At 40.5% G+C, this 24,761-nt stretch overlaps 2 protein-coding genes across 6 annotated transcripts in view; both read right to left on the reverse strand.

The window, feature by feature from the left end:
- Positions 1 to 9,831, reverse strand: part of LOC125248174 (gastrula zinc finger protein XlCGF8.2DB-like) — a 35,822-nt gene extending 25,991 nt beyond the window's left edge. The window contains exon 1 of one of the 2 annotated variants that reach the window (XM_048159869.1): positions 9,401 to 9,823. The gene's annotated coding sequence lies outside the window, so the exon portion shown is untranslated. Of the gene's footprint in view, positions 1 to 9,400 lie in introns of both variants that reach the window. The other variant, XM_048159868.1, reaches the window with a different exon arrangement.
- A 1,880-nt stretch (positions 9,832 to 11,711) lies between these two features.
- The window catches only part of LOC125248173 (gastrula zinc finger protein XlCGF8.2DB-like), a 46,822-nt gene continuing 33,772 nt past the window's right edge, over positions 11,712 to 24,761 (reverse strand). For 3 of the 4 annotated variants that reach the window (XM_048159866.1, XM_048159863.1, XM_048159865.1), the window contains one exon: positions 12,670 to 14,598. In XM_048159866.1, the coding sequence (XP_048015823.1) occupies positions 13,019 to 14,598 (1,580 nt within the window). In that variant the 3' untranslated portion in view covers positions 12,670 to 13,018. Of the gene's footprint in view, positions 12,374 to 12,669; positions 14,599 to 24,761 lie in introns of those variants that run through there. The other variant, XR_007180265.1, reaches the window with a different exon arrangement.

Consider the following 24,761-nt stretch of genomic DNA (forward strand, 5'->3'; position numbering starts at 1 on the left):
AGATAGGTTGTATCGAGTGACCCAAGACACTCAGTCAAAAGAAGATACAACCCAGTTGTTAGTACCAAAGAGTACTCAAAAGCATTTCCCTGCGGCTCACTCTAACCCAATGGCTGGACACTTAGGACAAACAGCGACACTAAATCGCCTCATGGCCCGATTCTTTTGGCCGGGCATTCACGAGAACGTGCGCAGGTGGTGCGCGTCTTGTTGTGAATGTCAGCTGGTAAATCCTCCGGCCACTCCAAAAGCGCCTTTGCGCCCCCTTCCATTAATGCAGGTCCCCTTCGAACGAATTGGCATGGACCTCATCGGGCCATTAGAGCGATCAGCGAGAGGGCATCGTTTTGCATTAGTCATTGTGGATTATGCAACACGATATCCAGAAGCAGTGGCTCTCCGCAACATTTCCGCTAAGAGTGTTGCGGACGCCCTCTTCAGTTTAATCTCCCGAGTGGGGATTCCGAAAGAAATCCTCACTGATCAAGGCACGGCGTTTATGTCACGTACGCTACGTGAACTGTACAAATTGTTGGGCATTAAATCGATTCGAACCAGCGTCTTTCACCCACAAACAGACGGTTTGGTCGAACGCTTTAATCGCACGCTTAAATCCATGATTCGTAAGTTCGTTCAAGAAGACGCCAAAAATTGGGATAAATGGTTGGAACCCCTGTTGTTCGCTGTGTGAGAGGTCCCGCAAGCCTCCACGGGGTTTTCCCCCTTTTAGCTTCTCTTTGGGCGCCACCCCCGCGGGGTGTTGGATGTCCTAAGAGAGTCTTGGGAGGACGGACCATCTCAATCGAAAAATGAAATTCAGTATGTGCTGGACTTGAGAACAAAACTCCACACTTTAGGGTGGCTATCTATGGAGAATTTGTTACAAGCCCAGGACAGACAGTGCCGGTTGTATGACAGGGGAACTAATCTGCGTAAATTTGCACCGGGAGAGAAAGTGCTTGTATTACTCCCCACGTCAAGCTCAAAATTACTGGCGAAGTGGCAAGGACCATTTGAGGTCACACGGCGAGTTGGTGATCTCGATTATGAAGTAATACGGTCCGATAGGAGAGGGGAACGTCAAATTTATCACCTCAACCTCCTTAAAAAGTGGAGTGAGGCGGAGTCAGTGATGCTGCCGATGGTGATTAGCGGGGAGGATGATCTCGGGCCAGAGGCGAATGTAAAAAAACAATCCCTCGCTCTGATCACCTTTCGCCCTCACAGCTCACTGTTTCCAAATTACAGGCTGAGTTTGCCGACGTGTTCTCTCCCCTACCGGGCCGTACTGACCTCATTCAGCACCACATCGAGACAGAGCCGGGCGTGGTGATTCGCAGCCGGCCGTATAGGTTACCTGAACACAAAAAAAAGTGGTTCAGGCAGAATTAGAGGCAATGCTTGAAATGGGGGTAATAGAGGAATCCAGCAGTAACTGGGCGAGCCCGATAGTTTTGGTTCCCAAAACAGACGGCTCAGTGCGGTTCTGTGTGGATTATCGCAAGGTGAATGCAGTGTCGAAATTCGACGCGTATCCAATGCCGCGTGTGGACGAATTGCTTGACCGGCTCGGTACAGCTCGCTTTTATTTGACACTGGACTTAACGAAAGGGTATTGGCAGATCCCCTTGTCTCCATTATCCAAAGAAAAGACCGCTTTCACGACGCCATTTGGATTACACCAATTCGTGACCCTTCCGTTCGGGCTGTTCGGGGCACCGGCTACCTTTCAGCGACTCATGGACAAGATCTTACGGCCCCATGCTGCATATGAGGCTGCCTATCTGGATGACATTATTATTTTTAGTAATGATTGGCAGCGGCATATGCAGCATTTGAGGGCTGTCCTGAGGTCGCTGAGAGGGGCTGGGCTCACGGCCAACCCGAAGAAGTGTGCAATTGGGCGCGTTGAAGTAAGGTATCTGGGCTTCCACTTGGGATATGGACAGGTGCGTCCCCAAATTGATAAGACAGCAGCGGTTGCAACCTGTCCGCGTCCAAAGACCAAAAAGGAGGTCAGACAGTTCCTCGGGCTGGCGGGATATTACAGGAGGTTTGTTCCTAATTATTCGGACCTCACCAGCCCGTTGACTGATCTGACTAAAAAGGATGCACCAGATACGGTCCAGTGGACGGAGCTGTGCCAACAGGCCTTTACCCAGGTGAAGGATGCTTTATGTGGCGGGCCGTTACTTAATTCCCCTGATTTCTCTCTCCCCTTTTTGTTGCAGACAGACGCGTCGGACAGGGGGCTGGGTGCGGTCCTGTCCCAGGAGATAGAGGGTGAGGAGCGGCCGGTGCTGTACATTAGCCGCAAGCTCTCCAAGAGAGAAGCTAAGTACAGCACCGTGGAGAAAGAGTGTTTAGCCATCAGGTGGGCCGTCCTCACCCTCCGCTATTATCTCCTGGGGCGGGAGTTCACCCTCTGTTCGGACCATGCCCCTCTGCAGTGGCTCCACCGCATGAAGGACACCAACGCGCGGATCACTCGTTGGTATCTCGCTTTACAGCCTTTTAAATTCAAGGTGATCCACAGGCCGGGTGTTCAGATGGCTGTGGCCGACTTCCTCTCCAGAAATGGGGGGGGGGGGCTGCAGGCCGGACGGCTCCCCGGCCTGAGTCGGGCGGTGGGGGTATGTGGCGAGGGGGGCGTGGTTTAGCGGGGTCTGCAACAGGAGGGAGCGTCTGGGGATGCGCGGTGATTGAACGGGTTGAATGTAAATCACGAACACCTGTTTCTTGTTCCAGTAATTGGCGTGGAGACAGGATAAAACACCAGGAGAAGCAGGAGCGTGGGAGAGAGAGAGGGACTGCTGACAGTCACGCTGAGTGAGCCGTGCTCGTTTGTTGGAGTGAAGCCCGTCCTTGGATGTGGAATTATTGAGTGTGCGTTGCACCGTCTTTTTGTTTATGTGTTTGATATTTTCCCTGGTGAGAATAAAAGACTGTCAGCAGCCAAAGCCGATCCCTGTCCTCTTCCTTCCCACTACACAAGAACCTTTACCACAGTATATTTAAAACAGTTCATGTGACTACAGTGGTTCAACCCTAATGATATGAAGCAATGAGAATACTTTTTGTAAAAACAAAATAACGACATGATTTCAAAACACTACTTCATGAAGACAACACTTTACAATAAGGTCTCATTATTTAATGCATTAACTAAGATTGAGCAATAGCTACATTTGTAACAGAAAGTACTATTTTTTGTTAATGTTAGTTGAGGAATACAACTGATCATTGTTAGTTTTATCTCAGCTCCATTAAATAAGTTCTTTTGATTTTAGTAATGTTATTAAACAATAACTAAGAAATTAACATTAACTAAGAATAATTAAGTGTTTTGTTTGCGGGTTTCCGGGGTAACCACTGCATTTCTGCTGTTTCATCAGCTCCCTTTCATTCCCTTTCGTCCACTTTCATTCAGCGCGTCTCCTTCACTCGTTCTGCCATGTGCTTCTCGGGCATGTTTAACATCTGAGCGTGTGTCCTTTTGTCGCAGCATACAGCGGTGTTGTGCATTTTATACGGTTGATGGGGAAAGCATTTTAAAATTGCATTATAAAAAAATTTAATAATTGGTAATAAATTATTTAAGGTATTTTGAAGTGCCAACAATAACAATATCGTGCATATTCATTATCGTGATATATCACATTACCGAATATCGGCACAAGTCTATTTGATACAAACTCCGAACCACGGATTTGAATTATTTTGTTTTTTTGGCGCACAAAAAGTGTTCTTGTTGCATCATAACATTAAGGTCGAACCACTGTAGTCACATGACTGTTTTAGATGTCTTTAGTAGCTTTCTAGGCATTTGAAAATCTAAGTTAAGTCAAGGCTGCCAACTCTCACGCATTCAGCATGAGACTCACGCAATTGACCCAATTCTCACGCTCTCACGCCACACCCCCATATTCTCACACAGACTCGTGCAGCAGTGAGGAAAAAAAAAAAAATAATCGCGCCGCATGATCTCGCAAAGCAACGCGCAGAGAGACCAGACAGACAGTGTAGTGAGTTTTTTTGTGACAATTGTGAGGGAAATACACAATTTATTCCCATAAACTGTGTAGCCAGCCGTTCTCCCTCCCATCTGCACCGTGTGAATTGTGAACGCAGGCAGGTCAGTGAGTTACAGGGCGCTCCGTGTCTCTGTCCAGTTTAGGCTAGTAAAGTATGGAAGTAATTTAATGCCAAATATTTTTGAAATAAAAAGCTTGTTGAATTGCACTAATTGAAAAAACAATATGCATTACATTAGCTGTGCTTGCATTTAGATGCATTGTATTTTTAAGACTTGCATTTTTATGGGCTGAAATTCAACATGGTCGTATATTTAAGCTGTGAATATTTCAATTAAAAATATTTCACACACATTTTCATTATAAAAAATTCAATAATTCATATTCACCTTTCAGATTTCACTTCCAAAATATTCATTCTTTTTAAAAATACAACCTATAAAATTCGACTAGCAATTTTCAGTCCATTTTATTTCGCTTTTCAAATTTGCTTCCACAAATTCAGTGGTTTAAATTCAGCAGAAAATTCAACATTTCACATCCGGGAACTGCAAGAAAAGCAGTAGAGTGGCCGATGCATGATATCCATCTGCTGTTAGTCTTCTTCACCAGCAGGTGCCGCTAGCGGCTGTTTACAAAGACGAGCAACGGCTAGTAAGTCATCATTCATTCATTAAAACGGATTTACAGAATTAGAGCAAGCGGTAAGTGAATGTGTGATGATTATCAGAGACAGTATAATGCAGAAAAGCTTATAAAGACACAAAAGCTGCATTTATGTTTAATTCAGTGACTTTACGGTTAATTTCCCTGTGTAGGCTAAAGCTTTCTCTACAGTGAACAAGATTATAACGTTATTGCCCGATGCTGGTGTACAGATCAAACGTTAAATCTGAGGTAGACATATATTTCTCTCTGTTGTTTAGTTTCCTTAACTTTATATCGCGGCGCTGTGTTGTAATACTAGGGATTCCCTCATTTGTCACAGGATTCCCCTGCCATCAGGACATATAAAACTCTTAACACGGCTTAATGGACTCGTACATTTTTGATGCAAGTTATACTATTGAGGCTCCAAGAAAGCAGATACTGGCATAAAGTTAGTTTTACGCTGAACGTTTGATATTCGCAAATTTAGGGACCATCTCTAAAGTAACAACATTGGTATTACCTTCAATAGCGTTTAAGGAGAATGATTTAGTCACGAAACCAACTGTAAATTGTTCATCTAGATGTCAGGTATAATGCAAACATTTTAGATTTTTGATGTTTATTCAAATAAAAAGGTAACACTTTATATTAACTAGTTAATATGAACTGCACTTCTACAGCAACTAATTAATCTTTGTTAATGTTAATTTCAGCATTTACTAATACATTATTAAAATCAAGAGTTGTATTTGTTAACGTTAGTTAATGCACTGTGAACTAACATGATCAATGAACTGCTGTATGTTTATTAACGTTAACAAAGATTAACAAATACAGTAACAAATGTATTGCTCATGGATAGTTCACGTTAGTTAATACATTATGAATCTCTTTGTAAAGTGTTCCCAAATAAACTGTCAAGTAATATGTAAATATTGCTATGTATTTCACTACTGTATGGGATCATACAAAAAAATGCCATAATTTAAAGCTCAATAGCACGTGATGAGAATGATTTACAATCACAAAACCAACTGTAAAGTGTTCATCTAGGTGTCAGGTCCAACAGTGATGCACCCTACTCTCTCTCTCTCTCTCTCTCTCACACACACACACACACACACACACACACACACACACACACACACACACATTCAAACACACACAACTCAAAGTACATGCACATTTGCTTTTATTTATTTATTTTTTTAAAATTTTATTATACACATTCATCACACAATTAGTTCTGCTTAATTAATTTTATTTTTTCTGCTCATATAAATGCTTTGGCAACACAATGTAACATTTGTATAAGCAGGATAATATATGATCAGGTAAAATAAAAATGAAAAAGTAGAACGAATTGTGTGATGCTCGTGTAAAAAAAAAGAAGAACGTTTGATCTGTACATCAGCATCGGGCAATAACGTTATAATCTTGTTCACTGTAGAGAAAGCTTTAGCCTACACAGGGAAATTAACCGTAAAGACACTGACTTAAACATAAATGCAGCTTTTGTGTCTTTATCAGCTTTTCTGCATGTATACTGGCCCTGATAATCATCACACATTCACTTACCGCTTGCTCTAATTCTGTAAATCCGTTTTTATGAATGAATGATGACTTACTAGCCGTTGCTCGTCTTTGTAAACAGCCGCTAGCGGCACCTGCTGGTGAAGAAGACTAACAGCAGATGGATATCATGCATCGGCACTCTACTGCTTTTCTTGCAGTTCCCGGATGTGAAATGTTGAATTTTCTGCTGAATTTGAACCACTGAATTTGTGGAAGTGAATTTGTAAAGCGAAATAAAATGGACTGAAAATTGCTAGTCGAATTTTATAAGTTGTATTTTTAAACAGAATGAATATTTTGGAAGTGAAATCTGACAGGTGAATATGAATTATTGAATTTTTAATAATGAAAATGTGCGTGAAATATTTTTAATTGAAATATTCACAGCTTAAATATACGACCATGTTGAATTTCAGCCCATAAAAATGCAAGCCTTAAAAATACAGTGCATCAAAATGCAAGCACAGCTAATGTAATGCATATTTTTTTTCAATTAGTGCAATTCAACAAGCTTTTTATTTCAAAAACATTTGGCATTAATTTACTTTCCATAGTAAAGGCCTATGCTGTTATATAGTTTATAGGGGTGTGACGAACGAGACTAATATGTGACGAGATTTCTTGTCGAGGCGAAAAGTAGTCTCGTGATATTGCCATGACAGAGTGTTAGGATGATTAGAAAGAATATGCCACTGCTACGTTTACATTATACCTCCACTGTCATTTTGCCTTGTATTTAAATAAAAAAAACCATTTAATTCAGTTGGATAACGGTTGCCGCCGCTCCATATTTACAGAGTTAAGGCCCTTTCACACAGGACGCGGTGTGCGTTGCGCTATGAAACCCATTTGTTTCAATGGCTTGCGCCGCGTGAGGACTGCGTCGACCAAAGCGCAGACGCAGCGGAGCACAGCTTGCGCGCGCACGCCGCGGTCAAAGTTCAAAATAGTTCAACTTTTGCCGCTGCGCTCTGTGACGATTACCCGCGTGACCAATAGCAACGGGGCATCCAAACAATCGGAAAGCAAAATGGATGAACAGCTATTTATTGAGTTGTAATTTCCAGAGCTATACAATACAAGTTTGCTGGTCGTATAGTGACATCGGGAGAAAAGCTGTGTCATGGAGACATGACAGACACTGTCAAGAGCTGCTCTCTTTCTTCTTCTTACAAGCAGGGCTATTGCTATTGCTCACTTCTTAGCACGGCCCGGGACATATACTTTACTGCTGACCGAAAGGTGGAACAACAATCAAATGACTATGTATAAAACTCCCGCTACATGTTTGGAAAACTCCGCCTACTGTGCTCTGGCCAGCGCAGCGCAAATCGCTTTGTATCTGAAGGGCTGCGCTGAACCCAGCGGCGAGCGCAGCGCATGCCACGTCCTGTGTGAAAGGCCTTTACGCGTGATCGCTAAAAGTAAACGCGAGCGTGGATTCAAACACGATTTCAATACCCCACATTTGAAAGCGGCTCCCTGATGAATACAAATATCTCTCAATATGAAAGCTATTTTAGGCTGGGCAGTGTAGTTGTAACCATCTCTTAGTCTGAATCAAAGAAAAATTTGGTCTTATTTGCACTTTGAATATTGAGAGAGTGTGATTATGGTTGCACTTATTGTAAAGTGTTACCATAAAAAACGAATAACAGTTTTCCCTTAATCTTATTAAGCACAAACAGTAAGGTTTCATTTGTTAACATTAGTTAATGCACTGTGAACTATCATGAACTAACAATGAATGACTATTTTTATTAACTAACATAAACAAAGATTAATAAATACTGTAGCAAATATGTTGCTCATTGTTAGTTGAAGTTGGTTAATACATTAATGTTAATAAATGAGACCTTATTGTAAAGTGTTAACATTTTTATTTATACTGTTTTTATTTATACTTTTATTTCTATGATCAGTTTGTGGAAAGGAGTTCAGTTAGGAGGTCAAAAGTTGTGGAAGCTCATAAATCATGTACAGTAAGGTCTGAAGAGACTGAAATCATACAGAAGAGAAGTCAGTCAGTTGAGTTAGTGGCAAAACGTTTTACAGTACTTGAGTATTGTTGTTTTTTTACTGCATATGATAATTCATACTCAGAAAGTAGAACTGAAATGCAGCACTGAGCAGTTATTTCACATAACTATCATAAAAAAAGTATAAAAGCAAGCCACGCCCCTCCATAAGCCCCTCCCCATAGCCAAAGCCCCACCCCCAAAATCTCACTCTAAGCTGAACTCAAAAGTTGGCAGCCCTGGTTAAGTTGCTCTTAATGTTAAGAACACATGCATTGCGTGACTGTGTATTTAGTGTGTATTAATGTTACCTGTAGATTTCTTTTTTACTTTTGACTATGAGTGAATCTCCAGTTGTCACTGATGATTGTTATTTAGACGTTTCTGGACTACAATCCACCATCAAAATGATAAATTTACTTATTCCAGCTGCTGCGAGAAAAGGCTATAAATGATCGCCTTCACATGATATAGCCTAATAACTGGAACTCCTTCTTCACGTAAACAGATGTGACGAAAAGATGCGAAGATGAGTGGCGACATGCTCAAATTTACTGCAGAAACGCACCAGTACTGATTTTATTATAAAACATAATTACAAGTTTACTGTTGTGAATCGGGCTAAAGTAAGGAGATAGTTTTGAACACTGGCTGGTTATGTACTTGCTCAAAAATGTTATTTTTCGGTCATTTTTAACCAAAAAAGTTACGGACTGCGGCTTTAAGTAACAATTTTACAATGGTACAGTGTTTTTTTTTTTTTTTTAAATCAATCTTTTCAAATAATCTTGTACACACTTGCACCACTTTTACTTGCAACTCTTTTATGTCTTAATTATCATAAAAAAGGTTTACAGACAAACTTAGAGCTAAATATTTCATAATAATCTGCAGTGTGAAACATTTCAAGTAGTCTTGATTTGGGTGTGTATGCTGGTCATTTACATATTATATATTTACACACACACACACACACACACATTATATGTGTATATATATATATATATATATATATAGTTAATGAGAGTTAAGTCTTAAATTCCTTCGTTAAAATAAGACATTTAGTCTTAAGTTAGTTTAATATACCAAAACATTAAATATGAATGAATAATAAACACCAACCTCCTTGTTCCTCGTGTTTTATCCTCCAGGGTTTTGGTTCACTCATGTCCTCCTCACTCTCCTCTTTAACAAACACCATCTTCACAGCAGCAGATCTCAGATCAGATGATACAGATGACCAGATGTTCCTGATTCCTTGAAGACTTAGTCAAGATTATAGAATATTACATGTATTTACTGACCTGATTCAAAGTTATTTATCTCTCAAAATACCAACAGTAAATTCCTAACAGTTTGTATTAACCCAGCTACCACAACAAAACACCAGAGATCGCGCTGAAAACGAATCTTCTTCCTCTGAGGTTTAATGGTGGCTGTCAAATAAATATTTGTGTCTTAGCGCCACCTGCTGGACTGGAGTGTAGAGCATTTGCAGTTTTTTCCAAGCAGAATTGTAAAATAATTTTAGAATGCTTCGAAATAAAAAGTCATTATTTGTCATGTATAATGTGAAACGCTGGAACATTTGACTGTCAATCAACTCTGTTTCCTTTAACAAACATTTTAATCTCAAACAAAATATACTTTCAGAAAGCATGCATTTGTAAAATGAGCCAATACAAGGCAAAAACACATTGGGAGGGGAAGACAATAAACCTCAGATCCTTCAAAACATGCTAGCCGTTTCCTAAGAGTTCAAGTGAAAGAATAACACTGAAGAGAAAGGAAGACACATATGACATGCAAGCAGGGCTGGACTGGGACAAAAAAATGGCCCTGGCATTTTTGCTCAGACCGGCCCACCACAATCGGTCGGACACCACCCACCAGAGTATTACAATTAATTGGTAGAGTTATTAAAAGTACACTTAGTAAGAGTAGGATTTCTAGATAGACAATGTGCTCCATGATATAAAAGCTAGTTAACCCTTAGAACGTGGATGTAGAATACTGATAACTCTATAAAGAATTTTTTTTTTTTTAAATTTCCAATGAAACAGACAGCAGAAAAACTATAATTTACAATTACAAATATACTTTGTTTTAAAGAGCACAAACCCCTGTTTAAGTGTCAAACATTTACCTCTCATTGTTTAGATACTCCCCATTAAAAACAATGAAAAAGAAAACTATACTACCAAATTACTCACAAAAAACGTCCTAATAAAATGATATTCATGTTATTCACTTGCCATAAACAACCAAGTGTTCATACCAGAGTAATAGGGTACAAGAGCTACAAAAACATAACTTTTTATAGCTGAAAAGTGAGATCTAGTAGACCATTATCACGACTAACAGCTATAAATAGACACCTATAGTCTCGTTGTGAAATAAACACATCGTCAGTAATATTACATTATAATAATAACCTGAATTTTTTTTTTTTGAAAAATCAAATTGCATCATTTCAGGTTTTTCTATGAGAAAGGCCGTTACTGCATAAGTGAACTCTGATAGCTACAAGGGCACTGCTAACTACAAAAAACAGTGCAAAATAACTTTTGCTGTGCTATTTGACTTTAGCTGACTGAGTGACCAGTGCAGTAGGTGACAGTCTGACTTTATAATAACGGCGACGATTATGTTGTCTTATAATATTCATTCATTTAAGCATCATCGTCGTCGTCGTCGCATCATGAGTCCCTCGCTGTTAATCATGTAACTACCCTGCTTACCGCTTCTATTATACTCTCCTGCTTACTCTGTCCCTCATTGGCTTCACTGTCAGACACCTGCTGCTCCTCTGCCTTACAGGTGTCTCCTCCATGTTCTTCTATGTTCACCTGTTTTTGCACGTCAGGTACTGTAGGTTTGGAAACTGAAGCTACAGTAACCGCACTAAACATGCCAGTAATTTTTGCACGTTGAGGCATCAACCTCTAAATTTTTTGATTTTTTTGCCCGCAACTTCTCCGCACCCCCCTTGCACTTGCGCTTTTGTTTCTCCATCCTCCTAATCCAAAGATGTTCTGGCGAAACAGAGGGGACGGACTGGAGTCTGTTAAGAGATGTGATTGGGCCAGCCCAGTGTCAGTATGGAAAATGAACCAATGGGCCGCTGTCCCTGCTTTATGGGCCGGTCGTTGGCCAATTTTTATGTTTATTAAAAAAAATCATATCATATAGCGGCCCCGCCCTCAAGTGCGTCGGCCCACCGGGCATTTGCCCGGTATGCCAGATTACCAGTCCAGGCCTGCATGCAAGAGACATAATGTTCTGGCCTGGCATGTCGATGCAAATCACTGACCTGATTTCCAAGTGCCCAGTATGCAATACATTCAGGAGAAGGGTCTACAAGGAGCCCATGATAGGGCATGGCATCCCACTTCTGACACCAAGTTATAAACGAGTCTGCACGCTATCCATATCAATAACAACTGAACTTTATTTGGCTTCGCTCTCCAGTGGAGTCTTAACTGTTAGCTCACCTGGTGAGCAACACACATTACAGGGCATTTGAAAGAAAATGAAAAAGAAAAAAAAAAAAACAGCAAAAAACATTAAATCTCTGAAAAGATTATCTTCAGTTGATTTCATCAAAAGCTGGCAGTCAGTTGTAGTTCTTGGGAGAAGTTTATTGGGATAAGTCAATACTATAGTACACAGAGAAAGAATATATGCACATTTGTATGTATAAAGTAAATTATTTAAACTTGACAGTTTTTTTTTTACTTTTTCCTTTGGATTTTTGAGTTTTACGTACAGATGACAATGTTGTCAAAACAGTCCCAGTTCATACAGATCTGTAAAAATGACTAAAAACACTGTTTTATGAAATAATTTGGTTTGCTGGCTTCCATTGCTGCGTTTTCTGCCAACTGGCAAACCAGGGGCGGAATCACACAAACCAAAACAAAAACAGACATTCAGACATGGAACATGCATTAAAATGTAGAATAACCATCTGTGGCATTGCTTTTCAGAGTCTCTAAAATCAGTCACTAGTTTGCCTTTTGAAGTCAGGGGATTGAGGTTTACTTGTACAGCTCTCTACCAGCTGGTCTCCATTACATGGATTTAACATGTTTCCTAAATATCAGCCAAAAAAAAAAAAAATTACATACAAAACTATTAAAGGTGCTCTAAGTGATGTCACATGTTTTTAGGCCACATTTTTTTTCACATACAGCAAACATCTCCTAACTATCCGCTAGCTGCCTGTCCCCTGAACACACTGTAAAAAAAAAGCGGTCTCTGTAGTCGCCACAAGCTCCGAAAACGGCAATAAAAACAAACTGGTGCAGCCTGGACCACAAAACATAATAAACATGCTCCAGCCAATAACCGACAAGAATGATTTTAAATGCGCGCTCATGACTGTTTCAGGAGGCACGGAGGGGAGGGGGAGGAGGAGGGAGGGTCTAGCTAGCCTCTGTTTTGTTTGACACTTCGAATGTCAACAGGAAGTTACTCCACCCAGGATCACTTAGAGCACCTTTAAAGCTTTTCATATAGTCATGGTATAAAAGTTCACACTCTCATGCTCATGCCTTTTTAAAGAGTCAACCCTAGAAACTTCCTTCAACAAACAGGACACACATGAGGCTTTTACTTTATATGAAATTTCTGGTGCCTCTTCAGTAATGATGGAAAAGCTAAACTTTTACTGCAGTGATCACAGTTATATGGAGTTACAGATGAGCTTTGAGACTAATGTTCCACTCAAACCTCTTCTCACACATGACACACATAAGGCGTCTCTCCAGTGTGAATGCTCATGTGACTATTAATTCCTCTTTTACAGGTAAAACTCTTTCCACATTGAGAGCAGACGAAAGGCTTTATTCCAGTATGAACTAACATGTGAGTCTTAAGGCTTCTTTTACGTGTGAACGTTTTTCCACACTGAGAGCAGCTGAAAGGCTTTTCTGAACTGTGAGTTACTACATGTTCATTAAGGTGTGTTTTATGTGTAAAACTCTTTCCACACTGAGAGCAGCTGAAAGCCTTTATTCCCGTATGAATTAACATGTGAATCTTAAGGTAAGCTTTACGTGCGAAAGATTTTCCACACTGAGAACAGATGAAAGGCTTTTCTGAACTGTGAGTTACTAAATGTTCATTAAGGTATGATTTATGTTTAAAACTCTTTCCACACTGAGTGCAGCTGAAAGCCTTTATTCCAGTATGAGTTAACATGTGAGTCTTAAGGTGAACTTTGCGTGCGAAAGTTTTTCCACACTGAGAACAGCTGAAAGGTTTTACTAAACTGTGAGTTATCAAATGATCCATAAGATTTCCTTTTAGTGTGAAACTCTTTCCGCACTGAGAGCAGCTGAAAGGCTTTATTCCAGCATGAATCATCATGTGATCCTCAAGGCTTCTTTTACGTGTGAAAGTTTTTCCACACTGAGAGCAGCTGAAAGGCTTTACTGAACTGTGAGTTACTAAATGTTCATTAAGGTGTGTTTTATGTGTAAAACTCTTTCCACACTGAGAACAGACGAAAGCCTTTATTCCAGTATGAATTAACATGTGAATCTTAAGGTTATCTTTATGTGTGAAACTCTTTCCACACTGAGAGCAGCTGAAAGCCTTTATTCCGGTATGAATTAACATGTGCTTCTCAAGGCTTCCTTTACGTTGGAAAGTTTTTTCACACTGAGAGCAGCTGAAAGCCTTTATTCCGGTATGAATTAACATGTGCTTCTTAAGGTTATCTTTAAGTGCAAAACTCTTTCCACACTGAGAGCAGCTGAAAGGCTTTATTCCGGTATGAATTAACATGTGAGTCTTAAGTTGAGCTTTGCGTGCAAAAGTTTTTCCACACTGAGAACAGCTGAAAGGCTTTACTGAACTGTGAGTTAACAAATGACCCATAAGATTTCCTTTTTGTGTGAAACTCTTTCCACACTGAGAGCAGCTGAAAGTCTTTATTCCAGCATGAATCATCATGTGATCCTTAAGGCTTCTTTTACGTGTGAACGTTTTTCCACACTGAGAACAGCTGAAAGGCTTTACTGAACTGTGAGTTACTAAATGTTCATTTAGGTGTGTTTTACGTATGAAACTCTTTCCACACTGAGAGCAGCTGAAAGCCTTTATTCCGGTATGAATTAACATATGCTTCTCAAGGCTTCCTTTATGTTGGAAAGACTTTTCACACTGAGAGCAGCTGAAAGGCTTTTTGACTTCTGTTTTTTGAATGCTGCAACTCACTGATTCTTCTCCAGGGACATCATGATCTTTCTGATGCTGATGTTTCTCCTCCACTTCAATCAGATCTTCTCTTTCCTCTTTCACTTTCACCAAACCTAAATTGAAAACATTAAAATCAATTCAACTTGGACATTTGAAAAATAGAAAGAAATTATGGTTCGTTTACAAACATCAATGTATTAAAATATGCAGGTTTTTCCTTTGCATGCAAATCCGATGGCTCAGTTAGGCCTCCATTGACAGTATTGACTCCATTGAAAGCAGTGTTTTGAAATCGTCCATCACTAGATATTGTTGAATAAAGTAATTATTATTTTTTTTTTTTTTTTGGTGCACAAAAAGTATTCTTGTCGCTTTCTAACTTTAAGGTTGAACCACTGTAGTCACATGAACCATTTTAAATATGTCTTTAGTAGCTTTCTGGGCATCTGAAAGTGTTGATTATCTTGCTGGCAATGGAGCATCAGATTTCATCAAAGCCATCAAAGTCATCACTGAGCCATCAGATTTCATCAAGAAATATCTTAGTTTGTGTTCTGAAGATGAACTAAGGTCTTATGGGTGTGGAAAGACACGAGGGTGAGTAATTAATGACAGAATTTTTATTTTTTGGTAAACCAACCCTGTAACACTTACTAAATCCTGGTGGATTTCAGCTGTATCATGTGGCACACTCACTCCCACTATCCTATTCACTATTGAATTTTACATGACCATGTTTCGATGTTGGTGGTTTTTTGTGTTGTTCCTCTACTGTGCTCCAGGGGGGCCTATAGGATTTTCTATGTTAAGGGATAAAATGGATGTAGGCAGTAAAGACATACCTGTTGGGTTACAGGAAAGCATGGCTTACACTTAAAGGTGCAATATGTAAGAATTTTGCCGTAAAATATTTTGTTCACTTGAGTACTTACAATATCCCAAATGTTTCCAACTATTTATAAATCGTGAGAAAATTGCAATTTTAACCAAGGCTCCAGGATGTGTGAGGAGTCGCCTGTCAATTGCATCATACCCGCGTTGCCTTCGGTTTCCGGTTTTATTTTGTAGAAACCATGGAAACACCAAAGACACTTATTATTTACATGTTTTAATAGACAAGGGAACAACTGTTTTGATATATTTATAGACAGAAAAGTAATTATTGTTATATAGCTCAACACGTTTAGTCTTATTGTTTAAATCTAATTTTCTTGATTTTTTGCGAGTACCGCGCTTTACCGTGCTTTTTTATATTTGTATAAATATGCATGAAAATGAACTCTAGAATATATTTTATTATTAAGCAAAGTGTCCTGAACATTAATCTAACTGCAAATTTAAAATATACAATTCAAAACATTATTAAAAACTACTGAGAATACTAAAAAAAATAGGATTTGTTACATGTCCCCGTAATCTAAACCTAAATTTTATCATGAAATATAATCATTAAAATCTTTCAGAAATCATATTATTTTTGCATTGTTGTGTTACTCCTTATACCATCTATGCTAAACAAAAAGAAATTTCATAAGAAATCCATAATATGTTATATAAAATACACATTTTAGTCATGTCCCCAGGATTTCAGTCAGTCCTGTTATCTTCACACATTTCCCCCTCTAAAGAACTTGGAACATTCTACAAGACACATTTTCAACAGGAAGTTGCATCATCTGGATATTATGCAGGCCATGAGAAGCCCAAAAGTAAGTCCCCTTATTTTAATTTCTGTATATTTGATGAAATTATGTAATTATGAATGAGAGGATCAATCTCAACATACTGTCCTGTTACCTAAATTATTTCTTTGATGTTATTTGTTTATTTTAAAAATATTAACTTTAGGCAAGTCACTAGTATTTGCTCAGTGTCCTCATCCTATTAGCATGTACGCCATCTGGCCATATGCCATGTATTTGATCATTTTTGCTTAAAAACTCAATCCTGTAACTTTCAGTCCTGTTACTCATATGAAACATAACAGGAGTGAGATCATAGTGATGAATATTTTGTATTGTATTTTGTAATATAGTGTTGATTTAATAGTGTGAATATTTTGTTGATATACTATTCTGCTGTGTCATAGGTTTTACAGTTGAAATTACTTAAATTGTAAATTTTTAGGATTATTTTTACAGTGTGAATACGATACTTGCAGGGAGCCAGTCCAAAGTGACTTAGTCTTTTTGTCTTTCTCTTTCTTATCTTTTGTAGAAGATGGAGAGAACCTATACTTTGCAGGTGCAAGAAACACGCCCCCCCCCTCCTCTCTCTCCTTCTTTCTCTTTCCACCTCCTTCACTGTGATGTATTACTAGCACATAGAACATCCCTTAAACACAGAAATCTCACTCACACACATGCACACGGCCATGTACACACTCTCTTTCTCACACACATACACACACTCATTCCTGTTACCCAGCGTTCATTCCTGTTAATACAAGTGCTAATTCCTGTTGCTAAATGTATATATTTTTCTAAAAAAATAAAGTTAAACCACTGTTTTTATCAGTTTTGTTTGATCCATCATTTACACAATTGTTAAATAAATTAAATTATTAAAAAAATTATAAACTTGAAGCTTCTGTCTTCTTTTAAATTAAAAAATTGTTTCGCGTTTTTATTAAAATACACCTTGCCTTAATATAAAGTGATTTTTTTTGTCATGAATATCAATTATTTGAACAAATAACCGACCATTTTTTCAAAATAAACACTTTCTTGAGGTGAATACAAAAGAATTAACTGACATGCTTTTAAACATGCTTTTTAAATGGCACATGAGTTTTGGTAACAGGACTGAGAAAACATGCATCCATCTTCTGCTTTTAAACCTTGTACGAATTTAAGTAAAGTTGCCTGAGATTGACCAATACACATTTTGAAGAGTTAAATGTGTGTAGTATTAGATTCACTGTTGAAAATTTTTTTTAAAAATAAAGTATAATTTTGAAGAGTTACAACAAGCAAATGTCACCAATTCGGTGGAATGGCCCTTTAAAAATTAAGTTTATGTCATAATTATAAATGCAACTAACCTAAAACTTCATATGCAAAACTAAATTGTTTATATTCATTAGGATCAACAATTCATTTCACTACTTTGCTCTGAACAACCATAATAAGCGTTATGGATTTGACCGTTACGGATTTGACCGTTACGGACGCTTCATATTAGATCCTATGACTTTGCTTCTTTATATTGCTGTGATCTGTTTCAGGCTTACTGTATATAAGAACATATCCAATAGTCGCAATACTCTTTGGGCTTCAATAGTTTTAATATGAAAAATGTTCAACTTTCAAATTCAGTGGATTTTATAACAAAATTTAAACAATGTACTGTTTTATTCTTTAATAATTATATGCCAAAGTCATGACCAATACAGTTTACGGTGCTATACAGAAACACTTTAAAAATTCATAAAAATATGAAATTAAATTGTTTTCTGGAAACTTCACCTGATTCTTGTTCTATATCTGCCCAAGTAACACTGTGGTGATTTTCATGTTCTTTTACCATTTTATTCTGTAATAATTATATACCAAAGTTATGACAAATATGGTTTACGTTGCTATACATACTAGGGCTGCATGATTTATCACGATAAAATCCCACGCGATATGGCAAAGCTGCGATTATTTAATGCATGGCTTGTCAGAGCTCTATGGCTCTGTGATCAGTAGTAAATATATAGTTTACATATTGTAAAAGTTCATAAAAATATGAAATCAAATAGTTTTCTGCAAACTCCACCTGATTCTTGTTCTACATCTCCCCAAGTACCACTGTGATGATTTTCATGTTCTTTTACTGTTTTATTATTTAATAATTATATGCTAAAATTATGACAAATATGGTTTATGTTGTTATACATACATATTGTAAAAGTTCATAAAAATATGAAATCAAATAGTTTTCTGCAAACTCCACCTGATTCTTGTTCTACATCTCCCCAAGTACCACTGTGATGATTTTCATGTTCTTTTACTGTTTTATTATTTAATAATTATATGCTAAAATTATGACAAATATGGTTTATGTTGTTATACATACATATTGTAAAAGTTCATAAAAATATGAAATCAAATAGTTTTCTGCAAACTCCACCTGATTCTTGTTCTACATCTCCCCAAGTACCACTGTGATGATTTTCATGTTCTTTTACTGTTTTATTATTTAATAATTATATGCCAAAATTATGACAAATATGGTTTCCGTTGCTATATAGACATATTTCAAAAGTTCATAAAAATATGAAATCAAATTTTTATCAGGTGGAGTTTGCAGACTCTTGTTGTACATCTCCCAGAGTACCACTGTGGTGATTTTCATGTTCTTTTACTGTTTTATTCTTTAATAATTATATGCTAAAGTTATGACAAATATGGTTTACGTTGCTATATAGACATATTTCAAAAGTTCATAAAAATATGAAAATCAAATTGATTTCTGCAAACTCCATCTGATTCTTTTTCTACAACTCCCCAAGTACCACTGTGGTGATTTATTTATTTATTTTTTTTTTTTTTACTGTTTTATTCTTTAATAATTATATGTTAAAGTTATGACAACTAAGGTTTACGTTGATATACAGACATATTTTAAAAACTAATAAAAACATGAAATCAAATTGTTTTCTGCAAACTCCACCTGATTCTTGTTCTACATCTCCCCAAGTACTTATGTGTTGATTTTCATGTTCTTTTACTGTTTTATTCTTTAATAATTATATATCAAAGTCACAACCAATACAGTTTAAGTTGCTATACAGACATATTTCAAAAGTTCATACAAATATGAAATCAAATTGTTTTCTGTAAAGTCCACCTGATTCTTATTGTACATCTGCCAGAGTACCACTGTGGTGATTTTCATGTTCTTTTACCGTTTTATTTTTTAATAATTATATGCCAAAGTATTGACAAATATGGTTTATGTTGCTATTGTTGGAAATCTCAGAAGCAAAGACCAGGAGACTTGGATGTATCTTTACAGGATTCTTTATTGAGAACACGTGCTGTCGGTAGCTGCAGTCATCAAGTCTAACTAAGGCAGTGTACTTGGTAGTTCATATACATTCAAGGGGGGAGGGATACATAGAGTAGAGGTGTGGACAATCTAAACAAAGCATGCAAATGCAGTACAGGAATCAGATCATTCCCTACATTTCCCAGCCATGATCTAATCAGCATAAATGTGTCATTCAAATGCATAGGTGCTAATCCAATCAGTCTGACAGTATCACCCATACCTTTACATTATCATAGAGACAAAAACACCACTGTATCTTGAGCTTGTCATGCCAAATGGTCAGGAAGACAAAAGGTTAATGTCTCAGACATCTGGGCTGCCTGCCTTGATCTCCTTTAGAATGTCATTATCTTTACATCAAAATGGAAAACACAATATACCTCACCTTAGTAATTCATGTGAGGTGATGTCAGTATGTAGGATCAACAGATCTTAAACAGATTATTAAATTTGTAATCCCACACTATACAGACATATTTTAAAGGTGCTCTAAGTGATCCTGGGTGGAGTAACTTCCTGTTGACGTTCGAAGTGTTGTCAAACAAAACAGAGGCTAGCTAGACCCTCCCTCCTCCTTTCCCTCCCCTCTGTGCTTCCTGAAACAGTCATGAACGTGCATTTAAAATCATTCTTGTTGGTTATTGGCTGGAGCGTGTTTATTATGATTCGTGGTCCAGGCTGCACCAGTTTGTTTTTATTGTCGTTTTCTGAGCTTGTGGCGACTACAGAGACCGCGTTTTTTTACAGTGTGTCCAGGGGACAGGCAGCTAGCGGATAGTGAGGAGATGTTTGCTCTATGTGACAAAAAATGTTTTGGCCTAAAAACGCGTAACATTACTTAGAGCACCTTTAAAAACTAATAAAAATATGAAATCAAATTATTTTTTCTATAAAGTCCACCCGATTCTTGTTCTACATCTCCCCAAGTGCTTCTGTGGTGATTTTCATGTTCTTTTTCTCTTTTAGTCTTTAATAATTATATGCCAAAGTCATGAACAATACAGATTACGTTGCTATACAGACATATTTAAAAAGTTCATAAAAATATGAAATCAAATTGATTTCTGCAAACTCCATATGATTCTTTTTCTACAACTCCCCTAGTACCACTGTGGTGATTTTCATGTTCTTTTACTGTTTTGTTCTTTAAGAATTATATGTTAAAGTCACCCCTCCTCGAACCGACACCTTAACGTGGTGGAGGGGTTTGAGTGCCCGAATGATCCTAGGAGCTATGTTGTCGGGGGCTATATGCCCCTGGTAGGGTCACCCAAGGCAAACAGGTCCTAGGTGACAGGTCAGACTAAGAATGGTTCAAAAAAAGCCCCTTATGAAAAGATTTCCACCAAGATCAGTTACGTCGCCCGGTATGGCGCAACCGGGGCCCCACCCTGGAGCCAGGCCCGGGGTTGGGGCTCGCATGCGAGCGCCTGGTGGCCGGGTCTTACCCCACGGGGCCCGGTCGGGCTCAGCCCGAAGCAGCGACGTGGGGTCGACCTCCCGTGGGCCCACCACCTGCGGGAGGGATCGTAAGGGGCCGGTGCATTGTGGATTGGGCAGCAGTCGAAGGCGGGGGCCTCGGCGACCAAATCCCCGGACACGGAATCTTGTGCTAGGGACATGGAATGTCACCTCGCTGGGGGGGAAGGAGCCTGAGCTTGTGCGGGAGGCTGAGAGGTACCGACTAGAGATAGTTGGGCTCACCTCCACGCACAGTTTGGGCTCTGGAACCCAACTCCTCGAGAGAGGCTGGACTCTCCACTACTCTGGAGTTGCCCGCAGTGAGAGGCGGCGGGCTGGTGTGGGCTTGCTCATAGCCCCCCAGCTTAGCCGAAATGTGTTGGAGTTTACCCCGGTGAACGAGAGGGTCGCTTCCCTGCGCCTTCGGGCCGGGGATAGGTCTCTCACTGTAATTTGTGCCTATGGGCCGAATTGCAGTGCAGAGTACCCGGCCTTCTTGGAGTCTCTGGGAGGGGTGCTAGAAAGTGCTCCGACTGGGGACTCCGTCGTTCTACTGGGGGATTTCAACGCTCACGTGGGCAATGACAGTGACACATGGAGGGGAGTGATTGGGAGGAATGGCCCCCCTGATCTGAACTCAAGTGGTGTTCTGTTATTGGACTCCTGTGCTAGTCATGGCTTGTCCATAACGAACACCATGTTCAAGCATAAGGGTGTCCATCAGTGCACATGGCACCAGGACACCCTAGGCCGGAGATCGATGATCGACTTTGTGGTTGTTTCATCGGACCTCCGGCCGTATGTCTTGGACACTCGGGTGAAGAGAGGGGCGGAGCTGTCAACTGATCACCACCTGGTGGTGAGTTGGATCCGATGGCGAGGGAGGAGGCTGGACAGACTCGGCAGACCCAAACGTGTTGTGAGGGTCTGCTGGGAACGTTTGGCCGAGCCCCCTGTCAGAGAGGTCTTCAACTCCCACCTCCGGCAGAGCTTCGATCGGATCCCGAGGGAGGTTGGAGACATGGAGTCCGAGTGGACAATGTTCTCAGCCTCCATTGTAGACGCGGCCATTCGAAGCTGTGGCCGTAAGGTCTCCGGGGCCTGTCGTGGCGGCAATCCCCGAACCCGGTGGTGGACACCGGAAGTAAGGGATGCCGTCAAGCTGAAGAAGGAGTCCTATCGAGCCTGGCTGGCTTGTGGGACTCCTGAGGCAGCTGACGGGTACCGGCAGGCCAAGCGGACTGCAGCCCGGATGGTTGTGGAGGCAAAAACTCGGGTCTGGGAGGAGTTTGGTGAGGCCATGGAGAGACTATCGGTCGGCCTCGAGGAGATTCTGGCAAACCATCCGGCGCCTCAGGAAAGGGAAGCAGTGCCCTGCCAACACTGTTTACAGTGGAAGTGGGCAGCTGTTGACCTCAACTGGGGATATCGTCGGACGGTGGAAGGAATACTTCGAGGATCTCCTCAACCCCAGCGACACGTCTTCCTCTGAGGAAGCAGAGGCCGAGGGCTCAGAGGTGGACCCGTCCATCACCCAAGCTGAAGTCACCGAGGTAGTTCAGAAGCTTCTCGGTGGCAAGGCACCGGGGGTGGATGAGATCCGCCCTGAGTACCTTAAGTCTCTGGATGTTGCAGGGCTGTCTTGGTTGACACGCCTCTGCAACATCGCGTGGCGGTTGGGGACAGTGCCCATGGACTGGCGGACCGGGGTGGTAATCCCTCTTTATAAGAAGGGGGATCGGAGGGTGTGTTCCAACTACAGGGGGATCACACTCCTCAGCCTCCCTGGAAAAGTCTATGCCAGGGTACTGGAGAGGAGAATTTGGCCGATAGTCGAACATCGGATCCAGGAGGAACAATGCGGTTTTCGTCCCGGTCGTGGAACACTGGACCAGCTCTATACCCTCTTCAGGGTGTTGGAGGGTTCATGGGAGTTTGCCCAACCAGTCCACATGTGCTTTGTGGATATGGAGAAGGCATTCGACCGTGTCCCTCGTGGCACTCTGTGGGGGGTGCTCTGGGAGTATGGGGTCCGGGGCCCCTTGCTAAGGGCTGTCCGGTCCCTGTACGACCAGAGCAGGAGCATGGTTCGCATTGCCGGCAGTAAGTCAGGCCTGTTCCCGGTGCGTGTTGGACTCCGGCAGGGCTGCCCTTTGTCACCGGTCCTGTTCATTGTTTTTATGGACAGGATTTCTAGGCGCAGCCAGGGGCCGGAGGGAGTCCGGTTTGGGGACCATAGGATTTCGTCACTGCTTTTTGCAGATGATGTTGTCCTGTTGGCTCCATCAAACCAGGACCTTCAGCGCGCACTGGGACGGTTTGCAGCCGAGTGTGAACTGGCTGGGATGAGAATCAGCACCTCCAAGTCCGAGGCCATGGTTCTCAGCCGGAAAAGGGTGGCTTGCCCCCTTCAGGTTGGTGGAGTAGTCCTGCCTCAAGTGGAGGAGTTTAAGTATCTTGGGGTCTTGTTCACGAGTGAGGGAAGGACGGAGCGGGAGATTGACAGGCGGATCGGTGCAGCTTCTGCAGTAATGCGGTCGATGTACCGGTCCGTCGTGGTAAAGGAGCTGAGCCGTGAGGCGAAGCTCTCGATTTACCGGTCAATCTACGTTCCAACTCTCACCTATGGTCATGAGCTTTGGGTCATGACCGAAAGAATGAGATCCCGGATACAGGCGGTCGAAATGAGCTTCCTCCGTAGGGTGGCTGGGCGCTCCCTTAGAGATAGGGTGAGGAGCTCTGTCACTCGGGAGGAGCTCGGAGTAGAGCCGCTGCTCCTCCACATCGAGAGGAGCCAGCTGAGGTGGCTCGGGCATCTGTTCCGGATGCCTCCTGGACGCCTCCCTGGGGAGGTGTTCCGGGCATGTCCCACCGGGAGGAGGCCCAGGGGAAGACCTAGGACACGCTGGAGGGACTATGTCTCTCGGCTGGCCTGGGAACGCCTCGGGATTCCCCCGGAAGAGCTGGAGGAAGTGTCTGGGGAGAGGGAAGTCTGGGCGTCTCTGCTTAGAATGCTGCCCCCGCGACCCGGCCCCGGATAAAGCAGAAGAAAATGGATGGATGGATGGATGGATGTTAAAGTCATAGACTACTTACTTCTCTATACAGACATATTTTAAAAACTAATAAAAATATGAAATCAAATTGTTTTCTGCAAACTCCCCAAGTACTGCTGTGTTGATTTTCATGTTCTTTTACTGTTTTATTCTTTAATAATTATATGCTAAAGTCATGAACAATACAGTTTACATTGTTATACAGACATATTTAAAAAGTTAATAAAAATATGAAATCAAATTGTTTTCTGCAAACTCCACCTGATTCTTGTTTTACATCTCCCAGAGTACCACTGTGGTGATTTTCATGTTCATTTACCGTTTTATTTTTTAATAATTATGTGTCAAAGTCATAGACTATTTACCTCTCTCTAGAGACAGATTTTAAAAACTAATAAAAATATGAAATAAAATTGTTTTCTGCAAACTCCACCTGATTCTTGTTTTACATCTCCCGAAGTACTTCTGTGTTGATTTTCATGTTCTTTTACTGTTTTATTCTTTAATAATTATATGCTAAAGTCATGAACAATACAGTTTACGTTGCTATACAGACATATTTCAAAAGTTCATAAAAATATAAAATCAAATTGATCTCCGCAAACTCCACCTGGTTCTTTTTCTACAACTCCCCAATAACCACTGTGGTGATTTTCATGTCCTTTTACTGTTTTATTCTTTAATAATTAAATGCCAAAGTTATGACAAATATGGTTTAT

The sequence above is a fragment of the Megalobrama amblycephala genome, linkage group LG16 (assembly GCF_018812025.1).
Source record: "Megalobrama amblycephala isolate DHTTF-2021 linkage group LG16, ASM1881202v1, whole genome shotgun sequence".
Classification (NCBI taxonomy): Eukaryota; Metazoa; Chordata; class Actinopteri; order Cypriniformes; family Xenocyprididae; genus Megalobrama; species Megalobrama amblycephala.